Source organism: Pyrus communis, chromosome 16 (assembly GCF_041283825.1).
Source record: "Pyrus communis isolate YQ-2024b chromosome 16, ASM4128382v1, whole genome shotgun sequence".
NCBI classification, from domain to species: domain Eukaryota; kingdom Viridiplantae; phylum Streptophyta; class Magnoliopsida; order Rosales; family Rosaceae; genus Pyrus; species Pyrus communis.
The window spans coordinates 3,875,759-3,902,176 of NC_142580.1; the positions used below are offsets into that span (position 1 = coordinate 3,875,759).

Sequence of the window (26,418 nt, forward strand, 5' to 3'; positions counted from 1 at the left end):
ATGTCCAAAAATACGGTACATAAATTATCTTATGAAATTATAGGTACAATTATTTTTGTAATAAACAATTTAATAGATAAATTATTTCACTAAAAAAAAGTATGTTTAAATTGAAAAATATTGTTGAGATTAAAAAAACTTTCTTAATTAATTCTTAATTTCTTATAACAATTTTATTTTTGAGTACATCGATATTTTTTATACTAAAAGATGAGGGAGTTCAGCTAAGCCAATTCCTATATCAATTAGAAGTAGATTTTTTGGAGTGAAAGAAACATGAATGCACGTGATCAATTACAACCAAATTAATTACAAAACATGAAAATCATAAACTCTCATGTAACATGCAATGAATTTAGAATATTAGTGTTTTTTTTTTTCATTTTTTTTTCATACCACTTAAAATCCACATAGAATTAATTGTGCACATTGAATATGCAATATGGGTATTTTAGATATTTGAAAAACGTAAAATGTGTAAAGTTAATTTTTTTTTTTGAACAAAGTGTAATGAATTTACTTAGTGGAGTCTAATCAAGTAAAAAAAGTTATATCAGATTTTATACGAAGAAAATTGAGTTTTAGAGTTAAAGTCATATTTCAATCGCAATTAAGCCCACCCACTAGGTTTGTTTTCTCAAAATACTAAAGTGCATGAACACTTTTGTATTTGTAATATTTGTTCCTTTAAATCTTTTATTTAGATGAATGTTATAACAGAGTTAGCTAAAACTATCATTGTTTCACATCATAACAAATTCAAGAAACAGAACTCACATATTTTTAGTTTAGCGACTAAAATTCCAATTGAACTAAAATTCAGAAACTATTGCTCAAATGTTTTCTTGTGTATTGCAAAGACATGCATGTTTTAAACACCATTAGTTTTTTTATTTTTATGATAATTTGGACTTTATATATAAAATAAATACATAGCAAATTTGGTAACATAGTTTGGATTTATCCTAATGTTACATAGGAAATATTTTGGCTGCGTGTCAAATCTAAAAATATATAATTTAAATCCATCTAATTTTGTTTTATTTCTTAATTTAAAAGAACGAGAATCAGCTAATAAAGGGTGGATCTTGGTTTTTCCACTGCAATTTACTGTCTACTTTTATAAACCAAATAAAAAAATTTAAGGGAAACTAATTAAAATGGTTTGAAAACTTTGAATTTTAATAATAAGGATAAAATAAAGAGTAAAGTGAATAGTACCAAGATTTACTTTTTAATGTAAAAATGTGATTTTTCGTTAAAATAAACAGTACCGTAAGTTTTTCGTTAAAACTTCTAAAAAATTGACAGTTAAAATTCAAAAAATTAATAGTAAAAATTGATAGCACTTATCAGACGAGTAAGTAAAACTGTAAAAAGTAAAAAACTGCTGTTAAAATTTGCGACTTAGGACGAAACCTGAATCTAACCAACCAAATATTCCTCAATTATTTTCTTCATTTTCTTTTTTAATTTTTACTAAAAAGGAGTTCATACCACGTTGCTGAGAAAATTGGAAGATTTTTCCCGGAAAAAGGAGGAAGCAAAAGGAAAATAAAAAAGTGCCCGGCGGTCGCACTGGGTCGTTGAGATTTTTAATTGGGTCATCCATTTGACTCGTGAAATTTCAACCTCCTGCCTCTCCTCACCGATTCTTCACACAAAGTTTCGAACTTTTTCCCGTTTCAAAATCTGGGCTTTTTACAGCTCCCAAGTGTGCTTGATTCGGAAATGCGGGATTGAAATTGGGGATTTCATAAGCTGAATTTGAATTGGATTTTTTTTGGCATTTTCGGAAACGATCCATGAAGTGGCGATGTGGTGTGTGAAAGAGGAATGGACGTTAGATCTGAGGGCGCTTTACAGGTGCGATGCGATAAGATTCCGGCGCCGGTGATTGGGCGGACGCGGTTGCAGGTGTGGTTCATTCGGGTGTGTTCGAGCTTGTTTCTGTGGACGTGTTTGGTCCAGTTAGTGGCGGTTGGGGAGCTATGGCATCCGCGTTTGATCTCCAATATGACCCATCGGATTTCCGAAATCACGCAGCTTCCACTTCCGGCGGTTCCCTCGCCGCCGCCTCTTCTCCCCGCCAGTGAGTTTTTAGATTAAAAAGAAAAGCTCTGTTTTTTGTTTAACTTAAATTGTTTTGTAGTGCGGATAATTTTGTTAGTTTCACTTGTGTTGAGCATGAATGTATTTTCTGTAGTTTTAATTTGAGAGTAGTGCTCTACTTCAATTGAGTTCTGTAAATGTTACCAGATTTTGTTCATGAATTCAAAGTTTAGGCCATGAAATTGCTTTTTCGATTGAGGAATGCAAACCGATTTGGCAGCGTTGGAGGATTGTTTGTTTATAAGTTTAGATCATTTGAGGTTAAGAGAAGGGAGTAGGTTGTTTTTAGTTATCGGTGGAGAATTTGTTTATGGTTAGGCATGCTCATATAGGTCGTTGTTGTCTAATATTTTTCGGCTCACTGCAGACTCGGCACCTTGTAGGAGGTGAGTGGCAGTTGGAATGACGTATGAAAGAATGCCTACAAGAACTATACTTTTGGAACTCTTTTTTGTTGAAATTAAAATCTGCTTTTGTGAGAAGTTCGTTATTTCAAGGGTTTTAATGAAGTTGTCAAATAGGTTGTGTGGTGAGACCGTAAGATTTTCTGACTGCATGTTCAGTTCCGTTGTAGTCTCTGGAGCCTGGTTAGATATGTATGCCTATTGACCTGAGTTTTGCAGGAAATTATACAAGTAATGGGTTTCTTAGAGTTTCCTGCAATGGGGGCTTGAATCAAATGCGTGCTGCGGTTTGTGCTGTTTTCTTCTTCACTTTTCATTATTACTTTATCATATGTCTAGCTATTGACATAAGCTTTTGCATTTCAGATTTGTGACATGGTCACTGTTGCCCGGCTTTTAAATCTTACATTGGTTGTTCCAGAGCTCGATAAGACATCTTTCTGGGCTGATCCTAGGTAATAGTCCTTGGTCTGAATGAAACCGTGACTTAAAAAAATCATTCGCTTATGCTTATTAATTTCAATTATTGGTATTTTTTTTGCAGTAATTTTGAGGATATCTTTGATGTAAGACATTTCATTGATTCACTGCGAGATGAAGTCCGAATTGTCAGAAGACTTCCAAAAATGTTTAGTAGAAAATATGGATATAAACCGCTCCAGATGCCTCCAATTAGTTGGTCAAACGAAAAATACTACCTGGAACAGGTTTGTGTCCTCTCTTCCCAGTTATTTTGGCCAACAAAGTATCTGGTCTTTTGAGTACTAAATTGGTGATTCTATACCTTGGTTTGTTAACTATTTATCATCCTATGGATAGCATACAATTCACTTTTGCCTGACATAGAGATGTAACTAATACATATTCCAAATTGTAATGTGATCAAAGATATTTGATGTCTCTGTTTTGTGGGCTTCATAGTTTATCTGTTCTCTCTGCTTACTGATTGAATGCATTTGATTCCGTATGCAGAAGTTTCAACTTTTCAGTAACGCATCCTGATTCAGTGTCTTCATTCTGTTATGCAGATTTTGCCACTTATTAGCAAGCATAAGGTGGTGCACTTTAACAGAACAGATGCACGCTTGGCAAACAATCGGATACCTCCTGATCTTCAGAAACTCCGGTGTCGTGTTAATTTCCAGGCACTGAAGTTCACTCCCGAGATCGAGGCTTTAGGGTACAAATTGGTTCGTATACTTCAAGAAAAGGGACCTTATGTGGCTTTGCATCTAAGGTACGAGATGGACATGTTGGCTTTCTCAGGTTGTACTCATGGCTGCACTGAGGAAGAAGCTGACGAGCTCAAACGATTGAGGTTTGTTGTGTTCAAAATTTGACCATTAGTTTTGTGGAATGTTTTTTTGAAATTCAAGCAACAAACAATCTTCATGAGTATTACTTTATTATGGTTTGCTTGATAAAGAGGCAAGCTTTGAGCTTTATTGTACATAGCAAAAAAAAAAAAATATTGAGCTAGGTATTGTTGCATGTATTGGTGGACGTTTCATTCAGATACGCATATCCTTGGTGGAGAGAGAAAGAGATAGTGTCTGAAGAGAGGAGATCTCAAGGTCTTTGTCCTCTAACACCCGAGGAGAGTGCATTAATTTTGCAAGCTTTGGGTTTTAGTACGGATACACAAATCTATATAGCAGCTGGTGAGATTTATGGTAGTGAAAGGAGACTGGGTCCGCTACGGGCTGCATTTCCACAGATTGTGAGTTGGTTTTCTAAAATATGTATCATGTCTTTTTACTGTTGCACGTTTGGGACTTCTTATATTAGTTTTGCACTGAATGGTTGTTGAAACACTTCGGTCATCTTGCTTGTCTGTTTCAGGTTAAGAAGGAAACACTTCTTGCTCCGGAGGAGTTGCAACAGTTTCAGAATCATTCATCTCAAATGGCAGCTTTGGATTTTATAGTTTCGGTAGCTAGTAATACTTTTGTTCCTACATATGATGGGAACATGGCGAAACTTGTTGAAGGTCACCGAAGGTATGCAAACACCCTCACAAGGCGGTGTAGGTTTTTGTATCGTAAAATAATAAACACACCTGTCATTATATTTCGTGCAGATACCTTGGGTTTAAAAAAAGCATATTGCTGGATAGGAAAAGACTTGTGGAGTTGCTGGACTTGCATCTTAATGGAACACATACATGGAATGAATTTTCAGATGCCGTGCGATCCGTACACGAGAAAAGAATGGGACAGCCAACTCGACGCAGAGTTATTGCAGACAGGCCAAAGGAGGAAGACTATTTTTATGCAAATCCGCAGGAGTGCCTCTGCGAGGAAACAAATTGCGACGGCTTGCTTAGCCTTGGCAACTCAAGTAAAACTGGGTGACTGCACGCGATCGAATCGGGAATCAACCTTCCACAGAATTGTCTTAAAGAGAGGGGTAAACAAATCCATGTGGCTTTTCATGTTAGTAAAGCATGTACACACACACACACGAGAGTTTTGTAGGGAACGGTATAAAGGGATTCGAGTTCCCCATTTGGGCGTCCAAAGATGTATTCATTCGTTTTTAATCTTTCAATTTGTTCAGTTCTATATAAATTACAAATAACACGAATATAGACGGAAGCGTTTGTCCATAGATGAAACTAGTTTATGACTTCTCTCATAGTGACATGAATTTTCCCTACTTGGGTTCCCAGAAGACAATGTCTTCGAGCTCCCCGCAGAGACCGAGATCCTTGAGACGCCTTTCCTGGTAGTATTCCAGTTGAAGTAGCTCTGATTCTCTGGCCCTGAAAATCCCGTCAATATGCTGCAGCACCTTCTTCTCCCCTTGCCTTATTCCAACAGCAATCTCAAGCCTTGGATCCAGTTTTGATTCTTTCAACTTCTCATCCTGCAACCAAAGATTTTGTAATTCAGTTGTTACAAATGTACTAAAGCATGCAGATGTATTAAGGAATGAAGACATACCTCTTCGATAGTGGTGGGATAGCCGGAAAGAGCGGATTTGCAGGCGTCTTGGACTACTCTGCATATGAGCTCTTCGTTGGCAGGGCTCACCGGCAGTTGAAGGTGGCCCCAGATATCGTTCCTGAATATAGATTCCAAGAGGAAAGCGTCGGTTCCTCCAAGAGCTACCAGCCGCAGATAAGGAATCAATGCAGGTGGAAGCGAACTCTCCAAAAATATGTCGAAGTACGCAGTTGCACCCAAACCATTTGTCTCGGCAATGTCCAGCTTGTCCTCGTAAAATGGGTCTGATTTGGATATTTCCAGCGTTAAGGTAAATCCATTGCGATTAGCGTTGGAATCCAGGAATCCGTAATCCAAAGCAAACTCAGCATTGCTCTTGTTTATATCATATTGGATGAAAACCTGTCCAGATATGAGAAGCATGAGATGCCTGCTGCAGAGCACAGGCTATCACTGCCCAACACAAAGAAAACAGGAGGAGGAAAACTTCACCTGCTCACCAGCTTTGACAGTAGCGGGGCTCCGTAGCGAAAACAGATAATCCCAAGAGAAAAGACCTGCTGCACCTTTGACCTCATATGCATGTTCTTCTGTGGTTATGCTTGAACTGTGGTTAATCTGACAAAAGAATCCGTTACTTGATATCCAAGGAAACCACCAAGATATCATAACGTTCGAAGATGGAGGTGTTTGCATTGGGAATTCATGAACTTACGAAGTCTGCAAGAGGGATCAAAACAAGATTCTGACCGCGAAGGCGGGAGAATGCCCTCGATCTGAGTATGCCGAAGGCCCAGAAGAAGTCGTCCAGTGTGATGGGAGAAGGAAAAAGCTGCTCGTTAGGGAGGATGGTTTCTTGTTCAAGTTTTTGAAACTCAGTCCGCACGTACTCTTTTACACTCATTGTTGTGCTCAAAAGTTGGGTTCCTGCAAATCTCAGTTCAATCATATCCGACCAAAGATTCAAAGTTGCAACAATCAACATGTTCGATAGAACTTACCGTCGTTTTTCTGTCTCCCAGATTACACTCACAAACATAAGCAACATTGGCCTAATTAGGATTTTGCTATCAATATTATGTATTATGTATTATGTATATGAAGCAGCATTAGAAGCACATCGAAATTTGTAATAAAAAAGACCAAGTGCTTCCTAAAGGGAGGCAGATGCTTCTTCCAGAAATCACTTCTAAAGTGCTTTTCCCACCCAGAAGCACGTCCGAGTGTGGTTTTCTGACAACAAATATTTCTATGTGCTTTTCTAATCTAGAAACACTTCAAAATTTTCATGCCAAATGCTATTAGAAATGATTTTGATTTAATGAAAGTGCTTCTTACGATAGCTAAAAGCACTTCCAAACATGGCCTAATGAATTTCAGTTAAAGTGGCTAACCTTGAAGCTCATCTAGCTCCTCTTCTGACCTGCACTGAAACCCATCAAAGACAAACTCTTTATCAACCCCCACAATCAAATCCACATGGCCATTAAAAACCCGAAATTGCCACTAAACAAAATTACTAAATCACTCAAAACCCACCAGAACACAGTCGAATTGGTCGACTCTGGAAGGATATCAAGGTAAGTCCGCCACTTGGAGTCGGCTCTGCTTTTCTCTCTGATCAGAAACAGAGCAACCGACACCCACGGCTTCAACCCGTTGCAGACACTTCCGATCTCGGAGGCCGAGACGGTATCTGGGTTTATCCAGAGCCTCTTGGGTACCTCCAAAACGACCTCGTTTTTGGAAATGTCTCGGTGGGCAATGAGCCCCATGCCTTCGGGGACCAGGGCGGGCTTTGCGGCAGGGGACTTGGCGGAGACGACGCCTTCGTCCCGGAGCCACTGCCAGAACGTTTGGACCGGCGGAGGGAGCGACGGGTCGCATTGGAGCTGGGAGGAAAGAGCGGTGACAGCAAGCCGGACGGGATTCTTAAGATGGGTTGGTGGTTTTGCTAGTGAAAGCTTTGTTCTTGGAGTGGGGAAGAGGAAATTGGAGGATGAAGAAGATAGAGTGAAGAGAGTGTCCATTGTTTCTCTCTGTAACTCTCTCTCTCTCTCTCTCTCTCTCTAGATTTTTGCAGTGCGTTTCAACAAATCTGATGGATTATAGATTTTGCTTGTGGATAAGATTATCTTGATACGTTATCAACTGTTAATCAAATGTTCACAGTTTTTTGTCTCTGATGTGTATAATCTTGACTGCACTAATAAATACTGTTCAGGTACACAAATGTGACAATTTGCCACTTCCCACAAAACTAAAAACATTTGCCACTTCCCACAAAACTAAAAACCTAGTGGTGTGGGTAAATAATTTCCGTACGCATTATTTCTCATTAGAGTTTTTTATTTTTATTTTTATTTTATTTATTTATTTTATTTCTTTGAACAAACGATGATCTATACTAAAAGAAAGAGGTGAGTTTAGTCTCACAATCAGCTAACAATAATGTGGTTCAAATTTGCTTTTGGCGATGATCGAACTCAAAACTTCTCACTTACAATTGAAGAGGAATATTACTAGACCGTAGTATTAAATAATTAAAATTTGTAATTCGGGTCCAACTTACAAGTTGGAATGGTTCCTTGTCCTTTTCTTTTCATACAAAGGACACGAAGAGCATAAATACCCACTTTAAGTTTTATTTTGATGGATTGAATGTATTTCATAAAGAATCGGATGAATATATATGTGACAATTGTTTTTAGGAAATCCACAAAAAATACACACTAAACAGTCTTTTATATCGAATCGATCACAACAACTATCTACATTCCATGAAATTGTATACCACAAATTGGAGCTAATAGAAAGACGTGTGATCCCATAAAAAGACATCACGATAGCTTACCTTGTGGGGAAAAAAAGACTTTGTGGAAAAAAAAAAAAAAAAAAAACATTATGGAAAAAATGTGGAAAAAAGTTATTTATAAAGAAGGAAATGAAATACAAAATTCCAACCAAACAGCCGTGGACGTTCCAACACTTTAAAAAGTCTATTGTTGGGTTAAAAATTTTCCAAGTGTTTTGGCAACTGATCCTTCAAATTGCATTTTATTTTGTAGGTGTGAAAATGAAACATGGCCTATTCAGATTATTTTACCATAGATAAAAAAAAAAAAAGTGTGAATTTGGTTGCAAATTAGGAAGTAGAAAAATGCTACGGAAACTCTTTCAAGATAGGACTCTTCATTGACTCTCTGCTACCTCATAGTTAACATGATTTTCCGTGTCAACATTATAAAACATTGTACTAAAAATTTAAAGTGTCAGAGAATTCATGAGTCATACTTTTGAGAGTCTCTTAGCATTTCTCTATGAAAGTATACTCAAAATGGTATAAATATAAAATGGGTTTAGCAAGAAGGGGATAACTCATTTTAGTGGGTTGGGTTATGAGTAAGAAATTGGCCATAGATTAGATGGTTTGAAAATTTATAGCTGCCTTTATTGAGCTTTTAGATCTTATAAACTTAAACCATCCATATTTCTTCGCACGGGCTTTTCCTAAATGCTTTGCTTCTTCAGTTCTTCTAGTAGATTAAGATTTTGGTCAATGCACACAGCAACGAGAATTCGCCTAACTATTGATTATAAACTCGTTTTCGGAGCCGGTTCAATGGATTAATAGGAGTCTTTTCTATCATTTTTGTTGTACTAGTCTTCGTTAACACTCAAAACTTGTTTGTATACGACGATATATTTACACTAAAACTTGTCGCTTACGATATGTTCTTCCCGAGCAACTAGTCTGTGTGAAAGAAGAAAGCATGGGGAGATTGAAGGACTTGATCACCAAACACAATGTTCCTAATGACGTCCCTGATGAGAAGCCTCCTGTAAAATCAAAGAATACAAAGTTTACTTGATTAATTAATTACCTCTGTATTTCTGGGTTTAAACCTTGAAGCTGTTTGTGATTCAGGTGCTCCCTTTGATGTCTTAGACAAACTTGTTGTATGCATCACAATTTGGGTAAAATGTTCAGATTTTCACACGTTGGTTGGTCGAAAGTAGGGTAAATATTTTGAAAGTGAATCCGCCAAGAAATGTCATGGCGTGAATTATTTGACTCCTGTGGGGTTTCTCACATGTTAAAGTTTTCAAAGGAGGCAGATTCTTTGCCCTCTCACTTTCCGTGCCCTTCTGTTTTGTGTGGTTACGGTTAAGCCAAGTTAACATTTTATGTTGATTTTTATTATAGAGATAATAAGACAAAATGAATAGTAATATAAAATATTGACGTGACTTAACCGTAACCACACAAACAGGAAGGCACGGGAAGTGGGAAGGCAGAGAATCTGCCTTCGTTTTCAAAACATCAACCTTTTATTAAACACTTTATTTTTGTGTTTTTTTGTAGATGAGTAACGCTATGTATACAAACTTTTTAAATTTAATTTGATTTAAAAAGTTGATCTCCTTAGCATTAGCTCGTAAGACTGTGTGGTAAGAGAAAAACTTGTATAGGACTTGACTTGCCACTAGATTTTATTGAGTAAAACTACAAACCACTCAAAAATGACAAGTCTGAAATATAATTTTTTTTTTATCATTATCTTATATTTAACATTCTCATAGTTTTTTTTTTATATTAATTAATATACAATATACACCATGAGATCAATCTAATGATTCTTTTCTTTCTTGTTTTCCTTGCTCTCATTTTTCTTCTCAAAATTTTCAGATCTTCTTCAAACTTCGTTGTCTCAGTAGTCTCCTATCAATTGAAAAAATCAAAATTAGACTAACATATTCTTAAAATACTCACAATAAAGAAAAGTAGATGTTGTGTCAAAATAGCCAAATAACCTAATTCATATTATCAATATAAAGAAACCGAATATCCTCACCCGAACCCGAAAACCCTCAATTATAAGAAAGAAAGAATTAACCCTAATACGGGATCAAACAAACTATTGTACAAAGTAAAAAAAGAGAATATTGTTTAAAGAACCAAAAACCCCCCAATTACCACTGGATGCCGAATTTTTATTATTATTTATTTTTTTTAAGAAAAGCAAGAAATAGGGAGAGAATAAAATGAATAGTCCTACAGCAAAATATAAATTAGAGGGAAGATATGGGAAGAAAAAAAAGGGGATAAGAAGAAATTGGATAGATTTTATGATGGGTATTAATTAGTATAAAATTAATTATGAAAATGTGAAATATAAAAAAAATGATAAAAGACTATATTTAAACTTGTCATGTGGCGAGTTTTGAGTGGATTGTAGTGTCACATCTCGGCTCGGGAGGGTGACAGCCAGCATGCCTCGATTTAGGTTGGGGTGTGTCATGTAGTGCCATTCAACAAAATCCAGCGGCAAACTAAGCCTCACACAAGTTTTTCTCGGGTGGTAATGTATTTATATTTGTTTCATTTTCTATTAGGTATTATAATTCGCAATCTAAATATAGAAATTTTATAATATTCTATGAATAACATTTGGGAAAACTTGATATAAATCCAATTTTTTTAGCCAATAGTAGGAATAGTCCAATTTATTAAAATAACTCCAATTCCTTAAATTTAATTGTTCTATTATCAATAATTATCTATTCAATGATAAGATTTATTATAAAAATCAAATTTCTTCCTAATTATCTATTTGATTTTTGATTTTTTTATTTCTTGTTCTTCCTCCTGCTTTAAACCCCATTTATAGATTTTATTTTTAATTTTTATAATCAACCTATATCACAAGTTAATTATTTTTATGTATCTACATGACAAATTCTTTTTTATAATCAACGTGTCACAGATTAATGTGTCTTTCTTGTAGGTATATTATGTTTTTTTCCTACCTTTTAGTTAGGTTTCATATCTCGCTTACATGTATAATATACATTCATATATTTGTTACTTGAGTTAAGGTAGAATGTTTTGTAGATAATTCATGTTAGAATATTAGTTTTTTTTTTTTTTTTTTTTTTTTTTGTTATAAGATATTAATTATATTTTTTTGGAGTTGAAAAATGCATAATATTAGAAGATTTTAATTGATTTTTAATATTAAAAAAAATATAAAATGAGTATAAAAGAAATAAAAACATGTAATTAGATAACTGGACTCGCTCTAAAAATCATCTATGTTTTTGGACCTAGATCTAAAAGCCCCATAACATTTTATATGAGATTTACAAAAAAAATCAATATGGTTTTGCTCAAGTTTTGAAGTCTCTTGTAATTAAAAAAGATAAAATATAGCAGTCTTTTCTGTCATTGAATAAGTGATATTTTTTTTTAACAAACGATATTAATAATAATAATAATATTATTAGTATTATTATTATTATTATTAAACAAACGGTAGTGTCTACACTGAGGGAGTAAAGGAGTGTGCTAAGCTTAATAATGGACCAACCATAATAATGTGGTTCAAATTTGTATTTGGCGAGAATCGAATTTAGATTTCTTACTTACAAGTGAAGAGGAATACCACTAGACCCCACCATAGTACTAAGTGGCGAATAAGTAATATTTTTTAAACGTGAACGAAACAATTTTGACAAAAGAAAAAATATATATTTATATTTAGTTAAATGTGAAAACAGATTAATTAGGGTTTAATTAAGATGGAATCAAGTGTAATAGAACTTTTTAGCCAAAATGTTCCTTGAGATTTGCATAACTCATCACTTTGGTCCCTGAGATTTGAAATCAATAGAAGTGGTCCCTGAGTTTGTCCATCATCAATCATTTTGATCCTTCCTTAAAAAATTAAGGACCAAATGACAAAAATATTCTCAATTTAATAAACAATGGGCCAAATTGATTTGACAAAACTCGAGGGTGTTTTTGTCATTTTACTTTTATTTAATGGAGATTTTTCAAGGAATGACCAAAATGATTGATGGTGGACAAACTCAAGGACCAATTCTATTGATTTCAAATCTTAGGGATCAAAGTGAGGAGTTAGGCCATCTCCAATCGAAGGCTGGCCAGAGAGCTCGTTTTAGACCTCTGGCCCTCCAAGATATTAATATTTTAATGAACAATACAGGGCCGTATTTGCCTCCATCTCCAACCGAGGTCCAAAGGGCCATATGGCTCATTTTAGTCCTGTCACAACAAACCATCTTCAACCGAGGGCTAAAGGACCATATGGCCAAACATAATTTTTTATGTTGTTAAATGTTTTTAAAAATGGTGTTTAAGTTTCATGTTGTTAAATGTTTTTTTTATGCTGTATAATTTTTATGTTGGTTAATGTTATTTAATGTTGTTTCATATTGTTTAATGTTGTTTCATGTTACTTAATTTAATTTAATGTTGTATAATGGCTTAGGAAGTTATAGTAAAAAAAATAGAATTTAAAAAATATATGAAGCAAATTTTGTAAAATAGAAGTTATAGGAAAAAAGTAGAATTAAAAAAAATATGAAACAAATTTTGTAAAATAGAAGTTATAGGAAAAAAAATATAATTTAGAAAAAATTTAAAACAAATTTTGTAAAATAGAAGTTATAGGATGTTGTAGGAAAAAAATTGTGTAAAAAAAAATAAAATAAAAATAAAACTGTAAAAAAAAATAATAATAATGGCTAGCTGTTGCATTTGAAATTTGGCCTAGAATTCCTGTTAATTATAACCAACAGGAATGCTAGAATTTCTGGCCTAGCCCGGGGCTGACTGGCTGGATTGGGCTAGCCGGTTGGCCTTTTGGCCTTTTCAGATTTTGTAGGACCCACGAGCTCTCTGGCCTAGCATTTGGTTAGAGATAGTTTTCGGGCTATTTTCGGCCCTCTAAACCCTTCGGTTGGAGATGGTCTTATGTAAATCTCAAGAACCATTTTAACTAAAAAGCCAATGTAATGATTAAGAAAGATATTCGTACGTTCTCGTAGCGTGCCATGCAGCTAATCAGGTTTGAGTAGTCAATTTATTATCGTGGCACTAGTATTTTTCTCAGGGTGCCTTTGACTTTGTAGTGGTGAACTTTCGATTTCTAAGAAGATTAATCAAAGCATCGACTAGCATTTGCCCTTGTGCCAAGTGGGGTTACGATTATATATAACGTGTACAATTGGGTTGAAATTTGTCTCTTGTCGTTCAACCAGAAATTGGTCTGGTGAAAACTTGTAAGTGAAAGACAAGAAGATAGGCAAAACGTGTGCATTTAATTATAAATAATACTAAGGTCATGACCCCCAGATGAACTTACATGCAATTGCTAGGTGAAAATGAAGCTACTTAAAGGAAATCACGTGACACGTTTTGCCTATATCTTCTTCTCTAAATAATATCTTCTGCTTTCTCATGCACCAGAGATTCAGAAAGCTCACTCTCCTCATCTATTATGATTCTGTCATGCCAGCCTAGATGGACTTTTGACTGACTCATACTTTGAAACTTCCTTTCCATAGTTTTCAACCTCAACAAACCGAAGAAGGTAGCTTAAATTAATATACATACATACATACATACATATATATATATATAGAAAGAGAGTTGCTGCACTTGCATCAGAAAGCTCACCTCATTGGCTCATCGATATTTCTCCCTCTCCCTTACTCCACTCTTTGCTCTTCTCTTGTTATATGCACGTACAGCAATATAATCAAGAACCAATCTGAAACCCTACGTTTTTTAGTGCTCAAAACCGAAATAAAATTGAAAACGAAATTTGACAATTTTTCGGATATGAAGTTTGGGAAGGAATTTTCGGTACAGATGGTGCCGGAATGGAGAGTTGCATACATGGATTACGGGTACTTAAAATCCCTCTTAAAAGAACTCCAACTCTCCAAGCATAGAAACAACCCCGATTCACTGGCCGCCGCTTCCACGCCCCACAGTCAAGCCCGAAAGCGGAGGCTCGCGTTGTACAGAACCTTCAGCGGTCTGACAAAAAGCAGGCACGCCCAACAGCCCAGCAGCCCGTCTTCCACCTTTGGTGGTGTCGACATCGAGAGCCAGGCCATTCTTGTTCACTCTGTCAACGAAAACGACTCCGAGAGCTACCAGACGACGTTTCTGATGGCGGCGGAGGAAGGCGGTGTTCAGGAGCTGGAGTACTTCAAGAAGCTCGACAATGAGTTTAATAAAGTTGACAAGTTTTATAGGTCGAAGGTTGACGAGGTGATGAAGGAAGCTGCAGTTCTGAACAAGCAAATGGACGCTTTGATTGCGTTTCAGATCAAAGTGGAGAACCCTCAGAGAATGTTTGATTGGTCGGGGGAGATGACTCGCCTTGCTTCCGATGTTGCCACGTCTACCGCTGCATTGGCTGCCGCCAGCCCACACGGTGCCAGAGCAAGCAGTAAGTATACTCATAAGCACTTTTACCAGAAGTGCTTAAACACATGTTTGAAATTTTATTGAAAATTGGAAGCACCAATACTAAATATGCTCATAGCAGGTGCTTTTTCAAAAACGATTTCATTTTCGTGACCCACAAACACTTTTTTACGAATATAGTCAGAAATACTTTCTGAAAGTATGAGTATACTCATTGAAATTCAGTTTTCATTAACTAAAACCCACAATTGTAAAATTTTCTAATAAAAACTCAATGACTAGGCTCCAACTAAGCAATATCCATAAGAGTTGTGATATGCCCACCCCAATGTCTTATTTCCCCACCCACCTTATATTTACACCCACCATAAAAAAGTGAGAAAATACATCAGCTCTTTTCCCACCCACCATTATTTTCAAAATAACCCTACATATTTCTTTTTCAATTTTTTTCTTGCTTTAAAAAAATTATTACAAATTAAAAAAAAAAAACAAAACAATTATCACTCAATGAAAATACCCAAGAACTCCAAATATCACCAGCAGCAGCCCTCTTCCCAGAAAATTTGCAGAACCGTCACTATCGACTCCCCAAATCCCCAACACCAAGCGCCCCTCCTCTATCACCAACCATCGCAGCACCACTACGTCTCGAAAACCGCTCTAGTACCCAATTTCTATAGTTTCCAATTTGAATTCAGACCACAGAAGGAGAGTGTGATTAAATTGGAAGAGCTTCACTCATAGTTTGGTGCTGCACTGGCTTTCCCTAACATCAAATTCCTCCAAATTTCGTATATGGTAGGTATCCAAATTGTTCCAAAACACCAAACATGATCGGAGTTCAACGAGTGTCGGATCCGTGAGTCCCCTAATGTAATCTGGACTATGAGCTTCTCTCCTCATCTATCTCAACATTATAATAGCCTCGAAGACTAACTTGCTCTACTCTTTGGTGAAGCTTGATCACACCTTCCACAACATGCGCTTTATTGCAAGCCTTGAGGCTTTGCTTTGTCAAGTCCGAATTCACCCTCTTCCTGATAAGTTTAATTTATGCACTTCCTTCCCCAGGAAAGCTTGTGGGGTTCATTATATTTTTTTTCTTGTTCTTATTTATGATATTTTAGGGTTTTTTTTATATGATTGGTTGGTTTTTAGGCCTTTAAAAGTTATTTTATACTACAATAAATTTGTCAATAAAAGTATCATTTTATAGTGAGTGTGGAAATAAGACATTGGGGCGGGCTTAACAGCACTCTATCCCTAATTAAGCATGACATGGCAAAATTGGTATTTTTAGATGTCTAAATTACCCCTAATATCATTGACTATTGGTCTATTACTTGTTATCTACATTTATTTTATATTATTTCATTCAATTAAACGTTTTGAAATGTTTATGCAAATTTGGAAAAGAAAAATTTTAGTGTCATGATTTCAATGCATATTAATAACAAAAATTACATGATATTAGAGTTTTGATTCCTAATATAGTTGTTTTCACATTTACGTAAAAATGAGCATTTTTTATCCTTTTCAAATAATTGTAACATGTAAATTAGTATTTTTCACAAATATACAAATGTTATTTTATTAAAAAAATTACCAATATTTTACATATATAAAATAACAATATAAGTTCAGGTAAAATAATACATGCAAAATAATTTACCTACAAAATAAATAAATAAATATTATTTGATTCAAAAGTTAAGTTATTTGCATACACATATATATATATATAATAATATCAAAATGTGCCTAACATATGTAATAATACATGCAAAATAATTTACCTACAGAATAAATGAATGTTGATTGATTGCAAACAACACATAATAATAACAAATGTGCCTAGTATATGTAATAATACATACAAAATAAAAGGATGTTTTTAGCCAATTGATTCAAAGTTAGTTAATTACCTATATTCTACTTTAAATATAGGTAATTTATTTCACATAGATATAATAATAACAAAAATGTGCCTAATGTATACATGTAAAATAATTTATCTACAATGATTGCCAAACAAATATAAGAAATGGAACAGATGATGGTAAGACAAGTATAATGTAACATCTCGCATCAACTAACGGAGAGGGGGTGATGTGCCTCATATGCACATGCTCCCCTCCCTATAGCATAAGGCTCTTTGGGAACTCACTGGCTTTGGGTTCCATCGAAAATTCGAAGTTAAGCGAGTTCGGGAGAGAGCAATCCCAGGATGGGTGACCCATTGGGAAGTTCTCGTGTGAGTTCCTAGAAATAAAACCGTGAGGGCATGGCTGGGGCCCAAAGCGGACAATATCGTGCTATGGAGGGGCCGAGATTGGGATGTGATAGAATGATATCAAAGACACTCTGCCGTGTGGTGCGAGTGTGTCGACGAGGATGTCGGGCCCCTAAAGGGGTGGATTGTAACATCTCACCTCAACCAACGGAGAGGAGGTGATGTGCCTTATATGTACATGCTCCCCTCCCTATAGCACAAGACCTTTTGGGAACTCACTGGCTTTGGGTTCCATCGGAACTTCGAAGTTAAGCGAGTTCGGGCAAGAGCAATCCCAAGATGGGTGACCCACTGGGAAGTTCTCGTGTGAGTTCCCAGAAATAAAACCGTGAGGGCGTGACATATAAAGTAGATACTTTTGTAATTTACCTATAGAATAAATGAATGTTGATTGATTGCAAACAACACATAATAATAACAAATGTGCCTAGTATATGTAATAATACATGCAAAATAATTTACCTACAAAATAAAAGGATGTTTTTAGCCAATTGATTCAAAGTTAATTAATTACCTATATTCTACTTAAAAATATAGGTAATTTATTTCAGACAGATATAATAATAACAAAATGTGCCTAATGTATACATGCAAAATAATTTACCTACAATGATTGTCAAACAAATATAAGAAATGGAACAGATGATGGTAAGACAAGTATAAGTAGGTACTTTGGTAATAATATAGCACTTATTTGCCATAATTATGGTGGATAATTAAATTCAACAACATAATTAAGGTGTTGTGGCACAATTGTAAATATTTTGAAAATAATAGGTATTTATTTGTTTACATGACAGTTTATTTCAAATTTGAGTTTTATTTAGATGTTTAAAACGAGATGAGTTTTTGTAAAGAAAAATAAGTGTTGCATGTGCATATATTTAAAGAACCCAAATACTTTTAGCCATTTTAGAAGTAGACTCTCACACATTCCTTTAAACTCCAAATTTTTCTTAGTTTTAAATGCTTCGCTGGGCTAAATTGTGTTTATGTCTAAACGTGGGTTGTTTAACATTATGATTTGCGAGCAGGGCGGGTACATGCTATGGATGCGATTGAAGAGCGCTGGTCAAACAGTTCGTGTGATGAAGAAAAAGATGACAAAAAGAGTGGAGACGTTGAGATGGAAGTGATGAAGAAGTCGGAGGGCAGGAGAGGCACTAGGCCTGCGCCACTGGATATACTAGACCGTGTGACAATGAATCACACGGTTGAGACGCCGTGTTCCACCATCAAAGGCTTCCTCAACGTGGCTCCGCAAACGGAGCTCAAGTTCAGCAGGGTTAATCTCAACAAAGTTGAAGAACAGCTGAGGGGAGCTTTCGTTGTATTTTACCAGAAGCTTCGGCTTCTGAAGAGCTACGGGTAAAGATATAACGACTTTGGGGCACCTATTTGGTTGGTTTTCCTTCTGTTTCTTGAATGTGAAGCTAATTTTTTTATCCGCCAATGAAACAGATTTTTGAATACGTTGGCTTTCTCGAAGATAATGAAGAAATACGATAAGGTGGCTTCGAGAGATGCATCAAAATCTTACATGAACATGGTGGATAACTCGCACCTTGGCAGCTCCGACGAGGTGAGGATTCTTCATGCGTGACGCTAAATAGAGGAATGATTATGAGTTTCTGTTCGTATTTTTAAATTCTTCATGGCATTTTCCAATACTGCAGGTTACCAAGTTTATGGAGAGGGTTGAAACTACATTCATCAAGCATTTCTCGAACTCAAATCGCCGAAAAGGAATGGCAGTCTTGAGGCCAAAATCGAAGGTGGAAAGACACAGGATAACATTCGCAATGGGTAAGGCCTCTAGCTGAATCAGCATAGTAAAATTTCTTTCACTGAACAAGCATAATTTCAGTATCAATTTCTTTCGTCTGAATCTGTTCACTCGAAAACCTTCAGGTTGCTTTGCTGGCTGCACAGCTGCTCTCATATTGGCCCTTGTTTTGGTCACTCGTGCTCGAAAGATTATGGATAAGTCGGGGAGAAGTCAATACATGGAAAACATGTTCCCCCTATACAGGTAACTAACCCTACGCTTTTTTATTCTTCATTCCAAGTTTCCGAAAAAAGGGATAATACTGAATTTTTCGTGACATGTTATTCTTCAATGCAGCTTGTTCGGATTCATTATTCTGCACATGCTTATGTATGCCGGAAATATATACTTTTGGCGGCGGTTCAGAGTCAATTACTCTTTCATATTCGGTTTCAAGCAAGGAACCGAGCTGGGATACAGAGAGGTCCTCCTTCTGAGTTTTGGTGTGGCAGTGCTAGCACTAGCATCTGTGCTCTCAAGTCTTGACATGGAGATGGACCCGAAAACCAAAGATTACAAAGAGCTAACCGAACTTCTCCCACTCTTCTTGCTCCTGGTAAGATCATGTCATCAATTGAACTATTTAATTTCAGCTGCATTGGCTCATCACAACTCTAGAGATTATATACTGAACTAATTCTTCTTAAGCAGCTTCTGATTGTGATATTATTATGCCCCTTCAACATCATATATCGCTCGAGTCGCTACTTCTCCTTCGAGTTAAAAACTGTAAAATTTAACTCGGTTGGATGTCCTGATAAAAGTTTCGATTCCTTTACAGGTCACACTGCCGGATTTCTTCTTGGCAGATCAGTTAACTAGCCAGGTGGAAGCCTTTAGAAGTCTGCAATTCTACATTTGCTATTATGGCTGGGGAGACTACAAGGTCAGAGAAACAACTTGCAGATCAAGTGACGTCTTCAAAATTTTCAGTTTCCTCGTTGCGTGCATTCCATTTGGGTCCCGCCTCCTTCAGTGCATCCGTCGCTTGGTTGACGAGAAAGATCCGATGCAAGGTTACAATGGACTGAAGTTTTTCTTAATCATAGTATCAGTTAGCATGAGGATAGCCCACACACTTACCGACGACGTGAATTGGAAAGTTCTTGCTGGGATTTTCTCAATCGTTGCAGCCATATTTGCAACATATTGGGATCTTGTTGTAGACTGGGGACTTCTGCAACGCCGCTCCAAGAACCGATGGTTGAGAGACAAACTCTTGGTCCCTTACAAAAGCGTGTACTTCATAGCGATGGTCAGTGCTCTTGATAAATGGTTCAGATTCACAGTCTGGCAGTATAATTTTTACTTCGATTTGTGTAATGCTTAAAATTTTCTGACTGATTTGTTGACAAAACACTGCAGGTGTTGAATGTGCTGCTGAGATTTGCCTGGCTGCAGACAGTTCTGAAATTCAATGTCTCCTTCATGCATAGACAGACAATGATCACGGTTGTGGCGAGCTTGGAGATAATTCGTCGAGGGATATGGAATTTTTTCCGGTTGGAGAATGAGCATCTGAACAATGTCGGAAAGTACAGAGCATTCAAGTCAGTGCCACTGCCCTTCAACTATGATGAAGACCATGGCAAACTTTTGTAGGCAAAGAAAATTGCAAACATCTCAAATTGTCTACAAGCTGCTGAAACTTTTCTTTCTTTTCTTTCTCCCCTTCTCCATTAATTTTTTGCTGAATGCAGAGTTGCATCAGTAGTTCTTTTGTTCTGATTTTTTCGGAAATTTGCAAATGGTATACTCCATCGAATAACTAACAGGTCGACAAATTGATGGACTAGTAAATATATATGCTTTTCCCTGTATACAATTTCTTATGAACCAGAACCATAGAATTTTGTTCAGGATCAACAATGAACAAGGCTATTCCATATATATAATTAACCACAGATCGTACGTTTGTTCTTGGTTTGTTGCTTTATTATACTAAGGTGTATGAATGGAGCGAGACTGTCATGTTTAGTCATCCTTGTCAGCGTCAACATCGTAGTAACCAAAGGGAAGAGGGACTGACTTGAAAGCGCAGTACTGGCCTACATTGTTCAAGTGCTCGTTCTCTAACCTGATTAAATTGAACACGTTAACCTCTCAAGCATAAGCTACTTAAAGGATGCAACGACTGAAGACAAAAACTGCAAAAAGTCTCAATGTTGAATTTCATGAGAAAAAATACCTGAAGAAGCTCCAAATGCCACGAGGAATGACCTCTAGGAAGGCAAATGATGGTTGTTATTGTCATTTTATGAATGGTACGCAGTTTAAATTCCAAAACACATAAACAAACTGGGAATTAATAGTAGAAACTGTAACACAAAACCCCATCGCTCTCGAATTCAGTCACTTAAACTGTACCATGGCTGCAAAGTATACGGTATTGTGTGAAACTAGAAGCCTATCTCTCAAATGCGTGTTCTTTGATGTCTCTTGCAGAAGGCCCCAGTCTATTACAATGTCCCAGTACGTATTCATTGTCGTTGCAACAGCGGAGCTAATCAAAGCTACCACCATCCAGGAGGTCTTTCCCTTTTTCATTTCATAAACAGTCTGTATAATAACTGCAACGATTGTCGATAAGTACTTTAAACCATTGCAAATGTACTTCACATCCTTCTCATCACAGAATCGACGAATGCACTGCAAGACAAGATATGCTATCTGCAAGTGCATCTTTCCACACAGAAGACATGATCTTCTGGAGACTACGAAAATTGTAAGCTAGAAAACAAGTGATACTATCTATCTCCAATCTCCATATCCGTTTTCAACGTGAATAAGAGTAGCACACGTGTTTGAACGTACTAGAAAGTGAAAAATGTAATGAGACCTGTAGGAAGCGCATCCTAAGTGCCAAGGAGGAAAACTTCGCGGTAACTCAGCTCAGCTCCGTAAGCTTGTAAACTGGGAGTGGATAAATCCCAAATCGTCGATTACGAATACTTTTGTCCTGTTCGTTTGGTGATCGTTAATTTTGCTAATCTCTGTCGTTTAGCTTTAATCTTTTGATTTAATGAATGCTAATATATGATTAGTGTATATCTAGCTTGATTCGAAATATGCCTCCCGAAATCAAGGCCGCCGATTTTGGTGGTGGTGACGTTACCTCCGGCCTCCGCCGCCTCTTTAGATTTTAGTTGATGGGCTTTGAGTACTTAAGCTTGGGCTTCTTTCCAATTTCATTGATGGGCGTCATGAAGAAGAAGAAGTTCAAATTTCAGATTAATCATTTTTTTTGCTGGGCCCAGATTATTCTGTACTAATTGTTTTGGGCTTTATAGATTTTTTTTATAAGCATCGGGTTTCAAACGGTACTTTACATCTCATAATATAAGTAACGAAAATAATATACTTTCTGTCTTCTTTCACTTGCTTTTTCTCACCCTCACATGTGGGCTTTACCACTTTGGGCTAAATCTTAGCTGGAATTTTGTTTTTGTTTTTTTTTTTTTTTTTTTTTTTTTTTAAAGTTTTAACACTTAACTCCATTTTGAAACAAATGTTGGGGTGTTTTGGAAGAGAGGGAGGAATGGAAGGGAAATTTTAAGACTTGTTCCAAAGAATAAATATCATGAATAAATAATAGCAATGTACATTTATGACGCGTTGGTTCCAACAGTACAGGAACCTCAAATGGCCGACCAAATCAAAACCAGCAGCGTTGCGGGAACCAAGGGGGCAGACCACGTGATTCTTTTCCTCCTGCCGAGGCCGCCGAGTCTTCTGCAGCAACAGCCTTCTGGAGTCCTGACTTCCATATCCAGTTGAACACCAATATCATATTTTAGATTCTTCCAGTTGCACCAAATCCCACTTTAGGCGGATCACGTTTTCTGTGCCGTAGAAGAAGGTGCTTGGATTGATGTATTTGTACATATTTTAGTCTCTTTGCTCTAAATGAATATAGAAAACTATCAACCAGTGTCTGCAATTCTTCTAGCCATCTATCAGTTTCACTATTTCAGTTTTCTGAGATCTCTCTCATCGAAATTCAGGCAGATTACTCCCATGACTTTGACCAAGCTATTGTCAGCCCTCATGGTCTTTCTTCCGTTTTTCGTCAACCTCTGTATTGTTCTTCGAAACCCGCCTCCTGAACGAATCAACGGCTTCGCCGACGCCAGAATCATCGGAACACTCGTTCCAAATGACACGAAACGGGGTAACGTATTTGATAATTTCTTTACTATTTGTTTCATTGTTTGGCTGCAGAGAAAAATGCAAGGAAAGTATAACAATGAGTTTTCTACGTTAATTCGTAATGGTTACTTTTCCTGCATGATTGGGAGTTTGGGTATCAAAATTTGTTTATTTTAATTAACCCTTGAAACTCCTATTTTTCAAACAAAAACCCAATTAATATTAAACATTCAAATAAAACCCAAATTTCAAATAGATTACCGTGTAGAAAAATATATAACCAATTATTACAACATATTTAGAACTTATGCCACAAAATCCTAATTATGTTAATAAATATTATTACTCACCCTAATTATGATTAGCAATTAACGCCATATGGAAATTTTACCTTTTTTGTTTCATAAATTAATATTATTAACATATATACATATATATATATATATATTAATTTACCCATATTCATAAACAATTATAGGCACATTTTTCGTATGAAAAAAAAATGATTCTTTGTATAATAAGTTATTTTGCATCAAATAATATTGTTTGATAAAATAAAAAAAAATCAAGAATCAATTAATATTCTTTTATTTTGTAGATAAATTATTTTACACAGATTATTATATACATTAGCCATTTTGATTTGTTATTATATATGTGTGTCAAAAATAATTTATCCATGTAAAGTATAAGTAAATTAAACTTTTTATAAGAATTAAACAATAGGTAAATTATATTGTAGGTACATTATGTTTCTAAAAAAAATAAAAAAAAAAATTGAAATTCATAAACAAAAAGTAGTAGATATATTATATTTTCAATCAAATTACATTCCTTTATTTTGTAGGTAATTTTTTTAAAGCATTATTACATATACCGGGCACATTTTAGTAGTAGATATATTATTTTTTTAATCAACTTACATACCTTTATTTTGTAGGTAAATAATTTTACATGCATTATTACATATATTGGGCACATATGCAATTATATTTTATTATATCAAATGTAGATAAATTAATATTGAATCAAATAACTTTTATTTTTTTATTTTGTAGGTAAATTATTTTGCATGTACTATTACATATATTGGGAATATTTTATTACTAACACATATGTCCAAATAATTTACCTATGTTTTTATGTAAATTATTCCACCCTTTCAGTTTCCATTTGGTAAAAAATGACAAGATTAAATTAAAATTGTCTAATTTTATGCAAATTTGGAAAACAATTACGAAATCTAAAGGAAAGCATAACATTATTTTTTTTTATTTTTTAACAGAAGCATTAACATACAATTTGTTATGATTTATTAATATGCAATGAATTTAAACATTAATACATTTTTTTCATTAATCCCTTCCTTCAAATCTGCATAGAATTAAATGTATATATTAAAATTGTAATTAGGGTATTTTAGGCATCTAGAAAATGTAAAATTTGTAAAGTCAAACAGAATTAATGAATTTGCTTATGTGGAACCTAGTCATTGGGTTTTACTCAAGTAAAAAGACTATGACAGGTTTTATGTAAAGAAACTTGAGTTTCAAGGGCTAAAATCATATTTTCAATATATGTCTATATATATTCCGCTCATTTTCTTACTTTCTTTCATGTTGTCAATTGCTATGTGCGTGCAGAGTATGATTCCAAAGATAAGCTACAAGATGGACTGATTGCTCCTGGATTTGATGAAGCCTCTTGCTTGAGCAGATATCAATCCAATTTATACAGAAAAGTTTCACCACAAAAACCATCTTCTCATCTTCTCTCCAGACTGAGAAGTTATGAACATCTCCACAAGAAATGTGGACCCCACACCAAACCCTACAACAAAACCCTAGAACAACTCAAGTCCAGCAGTAACCCTAGCAGCACTAGCGCTGATAGTTCAGAAGAGTGCAAGTATGTGGTTTGGATATCTTACAGTGGCTTGGGGAACAAGATACTGACCATATCCTCAGCCTTCCTCTATGCCCTGCTCTCTAACAGAGTCCTTCTTGTCGACCCTGGAACGGACATGGCTGACCTCTTCTGTGAGCCCTTCCCTGAAAACTCATGGCTGTTGCCTAATGACTTCCCCTTAAAAGATCAATTCGTCACACTTGATCAGAAATCTCCCCATTGTCATGGGAACATTTTGAAAAAGAAGAACAACACTAAGAACACTTCACCAGAATCAGTCACATCTTTTCTGTATCTCCATCTGGTTCATAATAATGATGATCAAGACAAACTTTTTTTCTGTGATGAAGAGCAAATTCCTATTGAGAAAGTGCCATGGTTGGTAATGAGAACAAACATCTACTTTGTTCCATCGCTTTTCTTGATGCCATCTTTCGAGCAAGAACTCGAAAAGCTCTTCCCCGAAAAGGAAACTGTTTTCCACCTCTTGGGTAAGTATCTTTTCCACCCTTCAAATCATGTATGGGGGATGATCACAAGGTACTACCAAGCTTACTTAGCAAATGCAGATGAGAGGATTGGGATTCAAGTTCGAACTTTTGAGCCGGGGCCTAGTCCCTTTCCGCATGTGATGAACCAAATTTATGCGTGTGTTTTCAAGGAGAAACTACTGCCTCTGGTAGAAAGGAAGAAACCAATCGTCACAGCTTCATCGGGGATGCCGAAACTGAAGTCGGTTTTAATTACTTCTTTGACCTCAGGGTATTCTGAGGATGTGAGGAACATGTACTGGGAACATCCAACTGTGAATGGGGACACAATCGGGGTTTTCCAGCCTAGTCACGAAGAGCATCAGCAGACAGATAAGAATCTGCACGACCGGAAAGCTTGGGTAGAAATGTATCTGCTCAGTCTCTGTGATATGTTGGTCACAAGTGCACAGTCAACTTTCGGGTACGTGGCTCAAGGTCTTGGAGGTCTAAAACCATGGATTCTGTACAAGCCGGAGAATCGAACGACGCCGGATCCGCCTTGTGGTCGGGTCAAGTCGATGGAGCCTTGCTCTCATCCTCCCCCATTTTATGACTGCAAGGCAAAGAAAAAAGTGGATACGGGTGCAATTTTGCCTCATGTGAGACACTGTGAGGATGTGGCATGGGGACTTCAGCTAGTTGAGAGTCATTAATCTCACGATCGGTTCTTAGCTGTCTGATGCGAAATTTCAACATTTTCTATAACGATCGTATCCAAAAAAATTATATTATCTCAAGAGTCCAAGACCACGTGTTTCGTCCGGCTGCGCACGGAGCTTCATCCAATCCTTTGACCATGCTAAGGTTTTAGAGAAGCCCATATTCCTCAAGATCATATTCTAGAAGACTATTTTGAGAAATTTTTTAAAATATGATAAACGTATACATTATTTTTTAATTTGTCATATGAATTAAAAATTTAAGTGATTTGTTAAATTAATTTTTTGAAATTATAATTTGTCATCCCATTCTAACTTCGTTAAATCTTCCATC

The 26,418-nt window shown here is 36.0% G+C and overlaps 3 protein-coding genes and 1 pseudogene across 4 annotated transcripts; 3 read left to right on the forward strand and 1 right to left on the reverse strand.

Moving 5' to 3' along the window:
- Window positions 1–1,435: 1,435 nt before the first annotated feature.
- Window positions 1,436–5,126, forward strand: LOC137731389 (rhamnogalacturonan I rhamnosyltransferase 1). 2 transcript variants are annotated; one of them, XM_068470499.2, is made up of 8 exons: window positions 1,436–2,092; window positions 2,736–2,803; window positions 2,883–2,971; window positions 3,061–3,223; window positions 3,545–3,834; window positions 4,032–4,236; window positions 4,359–4,516; window positions 4,597–5,126. In XM_068470499.2, the coding sequence occupies exons 1-8, from the start codon at window positions 1,837–1,839 to the stop codon at window positions 4,868–4,870; spliced, it is 1,503 nt and encodes a 500-aa protein (XP_068326600.1). In that variant the 5' UTR covers window positions 1,436–1,836; the 3' UTR covers window positions 4,871–5,126. The 2 variants fall into 2 exon arrangements, with proteins under 2 accessions (XP_068326600.1, XP_088544327.1); XM_088688201.1 differs by having other exon boundaries at window positions 1,957–2,092; window positions 2,480–2,803.
- LSMT-L (Rubisco methyltransferase family protein) lies at window positions 5,024–7,643 on the reverse strand. Its single transcript, XM_068470500.2, has 6 exons — window positions 7,004–7,643; window positions 6,859–6,887; window positions 6,180–6,391; window positions 5,957–6,082; window positions 5,462–5,866; window positions 5,024–5,384 (listed from the first exon to the last, which is right to left on the reverse strand). Exons 1-6 carry the CDS (start codon window positions 7,492–7,494, stop codon window positions 5,172–5,174), a joined length of 1,476 nt encoding a protein of 491 aa, XP_068326601.1. The 5' UTR covers window positions 7,495–7,643; the 3' UTR covers window positions 5,024–5,171.
- A 6,162-nt stretch (window positions 7,644–13,805) lies between these two features.
- On the forward strand, window positions 13,806–20,757 carry LOC137732241 (phosphate transporter PHO1 homolog 3-like). Its single transcript, XM_088688200.1, has 8 exons — window positions 13,806–14,733; window positions 18,042–18,375; window positions 18,469–18,589; window positions 18,684–18,813; window positions 18,919–19,039; window positions 19,133–19,391; window positions 19,617–20,090; window positions 20,201–20,757. Exons 1-8 carry the CDS (start codon window positions 14,115–14,117, stop codon window positions 20,435–20,437), a joined length of 2,295 nt encoding a protein of 764 aa, XP_088544326.1. The 5' UTR covers window positions 13,806–14,114; the 3' UTR covers window positions 20,438–20,757.
- A 1,675-nt stretch (window positions 20,758–22,432) lies between these two features.
- On the forward strand, window positions 22,433–26,078 carry LOC137730692 (galactoside 2-alpha-L-fucosyltransferase pseudogene; annotated as a pseudogene).
- The last annotated feature ends 340 nt before the right edge of the window (window positions 26,079–26,418 follow it).